Below are 11,854 nucleotides of genomic sequence, written 5' to 3'. Positions count from 1 at the left end.
GGACGGAGCTCTGTGCCCTCACACCGGGGCCCGTTCCCTCCTTCCCTCCTGCTGCTTGGGGCTGCGCCTGTTCCCCACTCCCCGCCACAGCGGCAGAGGGAGGGGAGGAGTGGGCTTGGACCCAATGCAGGGGAAGACCGGGCCCAAGGGTGGGGAGAAGCCAGGCTGGTGGCATGGGGACAGAAGGAGCAGGCTCAGGGCCAATGCGGGGGGGGAAAAGAGTAGGCACAGGCCCAAGTGGGGGAGGAGGCCTGCTCCTTCCCTTCCCCAGCTGCTGCTGTATTGAGCCGGGCCTGCTGCTCCCCACCACCCAGCATTGGGCCCACCGCCACCCACATCGGGCCTGGGCCCATTCCTCCCCTTCCCCCACTGCCACAGCGCACCTGCACCCACCCCCTGCCCTCTCCCCAAGTCAGGCCCGCTCCTCCCCCCACTGCCGCTGGGTTGGCCCTGCAAGCAGTGACAACACAAGGTGGGAGGGGTGGGCTGAGGCCAGCGCCGGTGGCCTTTCCCCCCCGCTCCATCATCGTCACCCGCACCCATTCCGTCCTCTCCACTGCCATCTCCTCCAGGGATGTGCATTGGCCTTACCCCTGGCTCCATCCCCTGTGTCCCCACCATCATGGCGGCGTGTTGCCAACTGTCCCAATGCTTCTTTACACTGTGACTGGCTGCCAGCGAATCAGAGTGCAAATAAAGTGTTACGGACAGACAGACAGACAAAGGCTTTTATAATATCAGAATACCCCACCCCCCACCATACGCACCATTATCCAACTAGGCTTGTCAGGATTTGATTTTTATTGGTAAATGTCATTAAATATTGATTTCACCTCAGACTTACAGCCTGATGACAAAAATATTTCCATCATTAATAATCAAGATTTATAGAAAGAGAATGTAAGAAAAACAATGGCTGATGGGGAACTGTATTAACTGTAGATTGGACTACAACACCCAGAAGCCCCAGGGGACTGGGAACAAAGGAAGAGGAAGTGACAAAGTGGACAAGGGAGTTAAGGGTGAGCAGAGCAGGAACTGAGGGCAGTTTTACCACTCAGCTGGAGGCAGTCCTATAGTTTGTCATTCATAAATTGCCTGCCCCCCACATCCCTAATTTTGTGCAATCCTGAAAAATCAAATAGATAAAAATTGAAATAAATGCTGAAAAATATTGATATTATCCATCAAAATTATTTTTAAAAGAATTCTGCCGAGCCTAATTATAACTGTAAATTGGCATTATTGATGCCTTTCTAATTCTATTTTTTAATCCTGATAAACTCTTTACCACAGTCTAAATAGAAGGCTATGTCCAAATCTTACCGACCAGAAACCAGAACAAGGAAATTCTGGGCTCATAATGTATCCAGCTGTGTCAGAATTGCTGGGCATAAGCAAGAAACTGCCCCAAGCTAGCCTCAAATACCAAATATACCTCAATCCAAGATGACCCTGAATTTAAGATAACCATCTAAAATTAGATTCTATACATGGAAAATGTATTAACTTACTATAACTTTTCATATACAAATCTAATTACTGGAGAATCATCTTAAATTAATTCCTCCTACTGCTGCAGTGGGAAAAGAAGTGGCAGGGAGGCAGGCAGGCTATGGGGGAGGCAGTTAGTGGGCAGGCAGTGGGAAAAAGCAATGCGGGGGCACATGGCAGGGGGCAGTAAAAGGACAGGCAGTAGAAAGGCAGGTGGTGTGGAGGCAAGGGCGGGGAAGGCAGCTTTTCCCCTGTCCCCCCTCCAACTTAGCTCACTTTGTGCCTGGCTCCCTGCAGCCTTGGGCTGCCCCCACTTCTCTGTTTCTTTCCTCCCCCCTCCCCCCCCTCCCCACCATCTTCCCTGTACTACTTCTGCCCCGCTACAGCTTTGGGCTCACATCTACCTTCCCCCCCGCAGCCATTTCCCCCACTCACATCCTCTTCTTCCCTTACCACCTTACCCTTGCTCCAGTGCCAGCAGGTTTCATCCTCACTCCAGGTTGCCCCGCTTATTGCCTTGTACTCTATTCCAAGATGAGGAGCTTTTTCCCCCATGTTAAATGGGGAAAAACACCTCTTCTTGGAATCAAATAAATACGGTACCTCGGTTGCCCAGTGGTAATTAGTTAAATAAAAATTCTCTAAGTGGTGCCCCTAGGATTGACAGCACCTAAACAGCAAGGCACATGGGCTTACCAACACCAAAATATACTAGTTAAGGTTACCAAGGGACTTGGCTGAGATGCATCAACATAATGTATGGACTGCTGAGGAAATGCTTGCATTTCAATGTGCAGAAAAGCAGCAGTTGCCACTGCCGAGTAAAACAATACATGGCTGAAACAGGAAAGAAACCCCAACTTACTGGTTGAACAGATACTGTGGGATACCAGATAATGATGGTACGAGAACAGGTCTAAAGCATACAGCCTTTAAGGCAAATGCTTTTTGTACTGAATTATTTTGGGCCATTTTATTTCATTACTTAATATTATTTTTGGGCCACTATTTATGGAATTCCCCCCCCCCGCCGCGTCAACATAGAGCATCATGGGAGAAATTCATAGCACAGTATTTTCTCTTTATATTAAGGTCTTAACTAATGAAGCTACAGCACTACAAAGGTAGCTCCCGAGGCACCCTGTGCATGTGATTCAGAAATTTGAGTTCATAAATAATACTTGACATTACAGAAGGAACACACAAAACATATATCTTTTCATACCAGTATAAATTTCTGGTTTGTAACGAATTTGCCCCATAAAGGAACATAAAGGGAGCTCCATTAACCGGAAAATGTAACAACCATTTCCTCTGAGTCTCATTTCTAATGTGAAATTTACAGTCAGCATTTTCCAGGCCTCCAGGTAATTGTTAGTACCAAAAAACCCCACAAAACCTTGAAATCAATTACCTTTGGTATAGTATAAGCAAAAAAATCTGGGAAAGCGAGAAATATCATAAAGGCAAGAAATACCATATATTTTGCATCCAGTAACCTCCATAAAAAATTTTGCCCATCAACCATGTATGGCTAGAAAGGCTTGTCTCTTTTCTTTTACATGGAATAGACAGGGTAAATATCTTCCAGGTAAAACTGTGTGCATGACTCACTCCATTAATTTAGATTCCCTACACTACCATCGGAGAAGAAGCTATTAGCAGCATATATGGTATTACTGAGCTATTAGCTCCCTTAAGGGTGAGCGCATGTCCTTCATGCAAGCGGATCATATCAAGGCCAAATCAAGAAAGCAAGATCTATCTAAATTTTTTAGCACCCATGTTTCCACACACTCACATAAAACATTAACATCAACAGAAGAAGAGACCCTAAAAAGTCCAGCTACAGCAAGTCTATAAAAACCTTCGAAGTGATTACTTTGCTGAGAGGTATTGCTGTGAAGGGAGTCCATTCATCTCAAATACAATTGGATCCAAAGCTAAACTGCTTGCTAAGCAAATGCCTCAGCCCTCAAATCTCCATTAACACTAAATTGAGCATTAAAACTGCTCGTTAAGTTGCACCAACTGCGTTAATGCTGTTCAGCCTCCTGTACCTTGTACTTGGTGTTTGCAGGAATGTTGGTTTTCCAGCGCACTGTGTAGTAGCGAGCATCTGTGATCTTCTGATTCTTCGGCAGAGAGTTGTCTGCCCAAGTGATCCTTATGGTGTCATGACTCAGAATGGAAGCCTGAACGCCCACTGGCGGCATCATGGGGGAGGGATCTGGCACTGGAGTGTATGGAGCATTAATAACAAATACATCAACTTCAGAAGTGTCTAAGGAATTGATGGGTAAAAAGTAGTGTATTATAATTAAAACGGGGAAGGTGGAATTTTAATGTAAACAAAAACAAAAAGGGGGAATGCAGGGTAATATAATGGAATGAGAGGTGAGAAATGGAAAAAAAAGAGAGAAAAGCCAGAGTTAATAGGCAACATAAAACTAATAGTTATTCAATCCTGCTCCCTTCTTAAGGCATGGGTTACAAATAAAAATATGCTATGGACTTTGCCACTTAATCATATTAGTGTCAATGGAGTTCAAACATCATACAACAATCCTCAAATATTATCAGAATAGAAACATAAATTCATCCATTGGCTTTATCTACCTGAAAACACTTGTTTATTCCTTCTTTGGAAAACAGTGGTGGGAGAAAGAACAGGGATAAACTCAACTTCTTAGAGGTAGGTAATTCATTGTTCAGACAAGATTGGAGGGGAACTGCCATTCTTGTTTTTTTTTTTTTTTTTTTTTTTTAAGTGTTTTGAGCAAAAAAATTGTGTCATCTAAAACAAAGTTAATTCAGGAAATTCAAACAGCAAGTTTCCCCAGAAATCTAACAAAATTCCAGAACTTCAAAAGAAAGATTAACACATACAGCAAAGCTCATAAACAAACAACTATACCTTAATAAAAAAAATAAAATGCTACACAAGACTAGAATGCAGAATGAGCCATAAATTAACAACACCTCAGCTTACTTGGCTTAAAATCTAAGGCTATGGCTACATGAAGAAAATATCACAAGGCATGACTTTACACAGAGTGCTTGCTACTCTGCGTTAGCTGCCTGTGTGTATGCTCTTACCCAACAATAAATGCAAGGTAGGTAGCTTACCTATTTTCACTCCCACTTCCACTCACATTTGCCCTGGGATAAGAGCACGCGCACAGACAGTCACCAGAAAGTAGTCAATCTCCTGAATGCCCTTGCTTAACTCCTGGTAACTTGTTTGTGTAGCCATACCCCTAGATAATATGAGGTTCATAAGCAGCTCATTTACAAAGTTGCTGCAAATTGAAATTTGAACATGTCATACAGCGAGTGTATGCATTATAGACAGTCTCAGTTTGAAAGGTGTAACAAATATTACAGTTTGTTGAGACATCTGTAAAAGATCAGATTTGGGGCCACGAATTTAGGACTGCACATGTATAAACTGCACTAAGCAAACCAACATACTGAAATGAGAACATCTGTAAATAGCTGTAAGGTAAACTCTAAAATTAAAACCAAATATATATCACATATATAAGCATATGGCTTTGGTTAGTCAGCTTAAAGATTTAAGTTAACTACTGAGTCAACAGTGTGAATCAGTTTAGGACACAAAGAATACCTGAGCACAGGAGACAACCCCGTAATGTTGCATTATTTTACTGGAACAAAGGGTAAGGATTTTTAGCTGTGTGAAAACAAGAAGTCAACCATTGGGCTTTACCTGTCTGTGACCTGGTCACTGCACTCTCATAGAGTGGGATGCCTTCACCAACATTGTTGAAAGCTTTCAGAGTTATGACATAGTGGGAGCTTGGATCTGATGGAAGAAAAATTCAAATATATATTTTTAGGGCAAATAAATCATTGCAAACTGTTAATGGCTCCTATTCCTACTTCCAATTTTTCTCCATTTTGTTCACTATCTTACTTGTAAGGGAGATAAGGGTATACAATGATCAGCAAAATTAAAACCGAGTTTCCTCAATGACAACTACTTCTGGTGTACAAAGTTTGTCTTCTTATACTGCCTGAAATCTATACACACCACAATTCAAACAGAAGCCCAGACAAGATAACTTTGAGGAGAATACCAACAACATGCTCATGCTGAAAGTTTTATAACCTCACTGTGTTAATCTTAGGTCTGATTATGCTGAAACCCAAAGCAGTTCCCAAGTCTATCACCTATTGCTTCAAAAGTCTTTACATACTACAACCAAGCTACTGAATGACTATTCTGTACCTTGCTCTACACAAAAGATTTTTTTGGTCCATTCTGGAGAGCTTATTATTAAAGCATGTGCTGTTAAATCCAGATTTTCTTGGTGACAGAGTGGCAGAAACTGGGCAGGGCTACTTGCTCAACACAAAAAGTTTTATTACAAATTCAAAAGAAACACCAAGACATGCCCACAGACAGAAGTTAAGACGAAATGAAACAGAAAAATGCTTCAACTCTGTAAATGTTAGATCCCTGTTTCAAAAAGAAACAACAAGGGGAAAAAAAAAAGCTTTTTAACACAAAAATGAGCTTACAGGCAGTCCTCAGACTTACAACACAACTGGTTCCTGAAAACCACATCTTAAGCCAAAACGTTGCAACTCAGAACCGATTTTCCCATAGGAAACAATGTTATAAATGGCGGATCGTTTTCTGAACTGAGGCCTGATACCCTGTTTCTGAACTGAGGCCTGATACCCTGTTTTCACCAAAAATACCCCAGAGTGTTGTACTCTATCAATTATAGATGAGTAATATAGCTACATTAACATATTTATATTGTAAATAGCAATCATATTGATTCAGAAGGACTTCTTTGAGGAGACTTTGATGGACTTTTTGAAGGGTTCTTGGCTGGAGTCTTCTCAGGAGTCTTGGCTGCTTTCTTAAAGAACGAGTCCAAGGAAGTTTGGACAGATGCTCTCCAGGGAGATGGGTGACGCAGCATCAGATCAAGTGTTGTAAAGTCAAAACTGACGTCAGAAAGTTGAAACAGGGTGTCAAGTTATAAAAGTAAGTGCAAAACATTGTAACTTGAAAAGTTGTTAAGTCGAGGACTGCCTGTATTATAAATGTCAGTCAATTTTGGAGCCATAGCACAGAACATTCATATTGAAAGAGTTTTGAAAGAGACCTGTCTGTATTTTAATTTCTTTTTAAAATATGACCTGTCTGTATTTTAAATCTTTTTAAAAAAAAAACTGTGCCTTGAAAAATACTGACACAAAGCAGGTTAAAATTTAGGAAACAATGTTCTTGAATTGTTCTCACCTAAGTTCTCAATGGTGTAATATCTCTGTTTGTAGTCCACTTTGATGGTCTGTGCATGAGGACTGCCAACACCATACCCTATAGCGTATCCTCTCACCACAATATTCTGATTTTCAGGAGGAGTCCAGCTTACTACTATACTGGTAACCAGAGGACGGACATGTAATGAACTTGGTACTTCAGGGACGCGAGTTTCTGTTAAATAAAAAAAACAATTTAAGGATTTATCCAAAACAAAATAAAGCAAAATATTCTTGTATACTAGTCAGATCCAGTACATTCTCAATGTCTTCACAAAGTAATGCTAATATTTTAGGAAATCCCCTCTACCCGCCAGCTTACATTTTTCTTTTCTTTTTCAATCCTCTAAAAGGAGGGCTACAGAAAGGAAAGAATGCCATTCATTCTTCTGTGCACAGTAACAAAGTAAAAACTAAAAAGAAAATGGAAAATCCTACCAAAAACAAAGGGCTGCTATAATAGAAAAAATAAAGAAAAAATCTTTAAAAATTAAGTTAATTTTGTGTATTACTGTATATACCAATTCGTACTTCTAAAACTTATGCTTCTTAAATATCTCTTGAACAAGGACTTCTGCAGTATAGCAAAATATCACTTATACCTTATGGAGACAGATCTGTTTGACTTTCTGTAGTTTTTTTCATTTACTTCGCTGCTTCTATAATTTTTCATAATTTGCTTAAGTGTTTATCCCCCTCTGTCCCCACAGCCAATCTTCATTTTCCTGCATGTTAATGCAATGCAGCTTACACAGCTGACTTTAGCATCAAAATCATCTCCATGACAACACATTTGATGGTCACAAACAAAGAATTATGTCTTCACTGTAGATTTAAGCAGATTTCACGGTTTTAACAACTGCCAATAACTTGGGTATTCCATCTGTTAAAGAAATCACTTCAGCGCTGTCCAGTGCACTTCAATTTTGCAGTCCCTCTAAATCCACAGGGCCTCTTTACATACTTACCAAGCCATTAATGTAAAGGGGAGTTGTGTGTGCTGACACATCATCAGAAACGAGTACCTGTGGAATCTGTCAACTACTGATGGCAAACATTCAACCCCAATCCAATACCTACGTCAGAATTGTGCTGCTAAACTGAAAAACTTCCACAGCACTTATGTAAGTTAGCACCAAAGTATATGCAATGAAGGGCTTATGCCCCCATTCTTAACTGAAACTTGAACTAAAACAACTTTATATTTGTCTGTACCTATACCTGGAAGAAAGGAAGAACAGTCTTTTCTTACTTTGCATTAGTACGTCAGCCCAATGGAATTGCTAGTGCAGCAGCAGACAGAAAATATGTCAAACAGAAGACAAGGCACAACCCCCCTCCTCCAAAAGAGAAATCATTTCAGATAGTTCTGGTGGCTGTTGCCTTTAGGGTTTCTCACTTTATGATCTGTGTTGTATTTACTGAAAATAGGTAACCAACTGCAGTGCAACAGAGTGTCTTGAATCAGAATATGCCTATTGGTTTGCCTCAACTAAAGGGATTAATGGGCTGCAATAAAAAGCAGACAATTAAATTTCACAAGTATTAAATGCAAAAAAAAAAAAAAAAAAAAAATCACATTAATGCAATGCTAAAATGAGAATTTTTCATTAAAAACAGTCAATACATTTGGAAATCAAAATAGCACAACAGATTTGTTTTATGCGTGTGCTCTGCACCAAGGCTCTCCCCTCTGATCCCTGCATAACCATATAAACACTAATGTAAAATTCTAATGATCAAATTTTCATTTACACTGGGCATGTCTACATGTGTGCTTTAATATGCAATACACTATTTTACTGCACATTAAAGTATCACAAAATCCATGACATTATGCTAATGAGCAGTAAAATAGTCTACTGTGCATTAAGCATCACCCAAAAAGCATACAAATGTACTACTGCACATAGCAGAGCCTAATGTGCATTCATTTGGTACCTCACACTGGAGGTACTAAATTTAATGTGATTTAGAAAAGGTGCATTAATGCATGTGTAGACACACCAACTGAGGTCCTATGAAGTAGACATAAATCACATTTATTCCCATTTTCAGAGTGGTATAAAACAGCAAGAGTATAATTGAGAATCAGTTCCTATATGGGTATCTGAAATTACAAGTTTAAACTTTAACTATATCAACAACACATTATTAAAAATTATCTATATTGGTTTATTAGAGAAATAAAGGCAAGAGTCACACATACCCACACACACTCACACCATGTATTCATTCCTTTCTGTTACGTTATATTGACCAAATACCACATTGCATTACCAGAGCCAAGGATTTTCAGTATATGGTGAATTGCAATCCATATGTTTGAAAGAACAATAAAAGTTTGTGCAAGTGCCTTTACATTATAACTTTTATGCAACTGAAATCTCAAATTCTGTGACTCTTGAGGTTTTTGGTCTTTAAATACAATGCTGGCATTACCCTCTGACAAAGTATTGTTAACTAAGACTCAAAAGGAAAGTGCTTTTTTATTATTTTTGATAAATGCTACCTGAGTATGGAGCCTACCTGGATTTTGGTGACTAAAACTAACTGATTTTCAAACCAATAAATCTGTGCCTTTTCCACTGACAGTATAAGATACACAGTTACATGGAACTTCAACATAAAAGGCAGATTTTCAACAACTAGGAAACTCAACACAATTGTTTATATTTCTCTCTTATACCACTCATAATTAAACACTAGAGATTAAGACCATAGGGCAGTGGTTTTCAATCTGTGGTCTGTGGACCTCTGGGGTTCACAGACTATGTCTAAGGGGTCCATGAAAGAGTATCACATCAAAAGTATGTGAATACACACGCTAAAGGAGTCCGTACCTCCTTGCAAAATTTCTTAGGGGTCCACAAATAAAAAAAGGCTGAACGCCACTGCTATAAGAAGATAACTTCTTTCACTGTGTGGCAATTTTGCACAGCACTGCTGGTACAATTTGAGTCTAAAGATGGCACAACTAGTTCTGTCTGTGTCAGAGGCAAAGTTCACCTAGCATATGCCAAATATAGGGGCTCTCCTACAATCCAACCTCTTTGCTGCTGCCTGGCTGGATTGCTGCTAGGTCACATGATCCACAACTACATTTTTTTTGCAGCACACTGCCTATTTGAGTTAGAGTGACCCACAAGCTGCTCTAACACAAGGTAGAAGGAATGGCCCGAGGAGAACACTTTGTATACACTGGCTTGATCTACCCTCTGAAGTTTGGGAATTTGGCGAAAGAAATTCTAGAAATATGGAAGTCCATCTAGAGCAGAAGTATGACCTTCTGAAAAAGGACTTTCCAGCAACTGGAGATAAGCTGGGTGAGAGAGGCTCCAGCACCACCAGTATACAAAAGACGGTGCATAGTGCAGGAAGCATATGGTGGTTGTATGTTATCGAAAAGACATGTAAAGGGATCTTCCACTAGCCAAGTAAAGCTAGGCTTAAGATTGCTTTTTATGAAAAAGAAGGAAGAAAAAAAAAGATATAAAATTAACTTGTGGTTTAAAACTGATCTGAGGAAACACGACATATAATTCTTAATGTGAAATTTCCATCTAGGACTATCCTTTTTCTACCTATCTTAAGCTACAAAGTCACCTCTCTAGGTTCCTTAATTTTGTGACTCTGCCTTTGACATTCATCTCAGATGCAATGTCTTTTTTATATGCTTCTTGAACTCTAAAGTATACTCCATCTGCTGAATTTCCTCCTTTTATCATTGCAGCTATACATCATGAAAGGATCACCAACAGATTAGTTAATCACTACCTTCCACTCATTAAATGAAGGCATGCTGGTTATCCTTAATCACAATATCACTGTGCAGTTTCAAAGAGTTCTACCTTGAAATAAGAGGCACTTTTAAGAACAGAAATATACTACTTGCCAACTTTAATAGTATTTAGTTAGATACTAGAATAAGCCCAATAAAACACACTTTTCCTCATTCAAATCTATCCTGGAGATTCAGGTTACAATTTTCAACATAGTTTATAGGATTTAATTCCTATTAGAAGGCATATTCCTATACTGCGTTCCTAGACTACTCTGAAAATATTTAACCTCTTTTTCAGAAAGCCTCAGTATAGAAACCTAACCATTGTCAGTCAAATGCTGTCTTTGCATGCCTACATTTCCTGAGGGAACACGTGAAAGAAAGGAAAAGAGAAGTACATCATTAGGGTGTGAACCCAATAAAGCATGTATTACATCTTCCTGTTACCCTTCTATACGCATCTCTTTTCCATGCTTGTATTTTCTGGCTTTTGCTCCTTTCCCCATGAGTGCTTAGGTCTCAAACCCTGCTGTGTACAGGGCCTGGCAGTTTGCATTTGCTGCATGCTGTGGTCATCTTTATGATGCTTTATGGTTGTGGGGCATGAGCGCTTAATAAGTAGTTAGAGAAAAGAACTGAGGCATTTGAAACATGCTGCTTTAGGAGACTGCTGCATGTCTTGTACACTGAGCACCAGACCAATGAATCTGTCAAGCAGCAAATCAGTCAAGAAATTGGAACCTATGAATGGCTGGAGGTTGTGTGATGAAGGAAGCTGCAATGGTTTGGACACATCATGAGAAGGCTGGACACCCTTGCCAACTTCATAATGCAGGGCACAATGGAGGGAAAGAGAAAAAGAGGTAGACACAAGAAGAGCTGGGGAACCAATATTAAGAACTGGACGGGGCTTCAGCAGACAGAGTGCACAAAGCTAGCCAAACATAGGGCAGAGTGGAGGAGGGTTGCTACAGCATCTAAAACACCCCAATGGTCACAGCAGCCTCAGGACTGACCTGACCTGTGCCCTAATGGGGTGCATGTGTAGAAGCTGAAACATTTATTATGCAGTTAATTAGTCAACTGCACAATAAACATCTCATATACACATGCTATAATGCTCTATCCTACCCTGCCAGCGCACTGCTCATTTCAGAATCAAAACAATAAACTATGAACTGTGTCTTGCTTCATTTTGTAAGACACTAGCATGCTTCAGGTACTGCAAAACTAATCATATTTCAGACTTCAATCTAGGAAAAGTATTCATCC

General features: G+C 40.1%; 1 protein-coding gene across 1 annotated transcript in view; it reads right to left on the bottom strand.

Moving 5' to 3' along the window:
* Window positions 1-11,854, bottom strand: part of NEO1 (neogenin 1) — a 256,404-nt gene that overhangs the window by 42,367 nt on the left and 202,183 nt on the right. The window contains exons 16-18 of the mRNA XM_019533146.1: window positions 6,779-6,973; window positions 5,228-5,323; window positions 3,555-3,778 (exon numbers count right to left, since the gene is read on the bottom strand). Coding sequence (XP_019388691.1) covers window positions 3,555-3,778; window positions 5,228-5,323; window positions 6,779-6,973 — 515 coding nt within the window. The remainder of the gene's footprint in view (window positions 1-3,554; window positions 3,779-5,227; window positions 5,324-6,778; window positions 6,974-11,854) is intronic.

The sequence above is a fragment of the Crocodylus porosus genome, unplaced genomic scaffold, assembly GCF_001723895.1.
Source record: "Crocodylus porosus isolate Cpor-Errol unplaced genomic scaffold, CroPor_comp1, whole genome shotgun sequence".
Lineage (NCBI taxonomy): Eukaryota > Metazoa > Chordata > Crocodylia > Crocodylidae > Crocodylus > Crocodylus porosus.
Note: the sequence above shows the minus strand (reverse complement) of the source record. Positions and strands in the feature narration are given on the sequence as shown.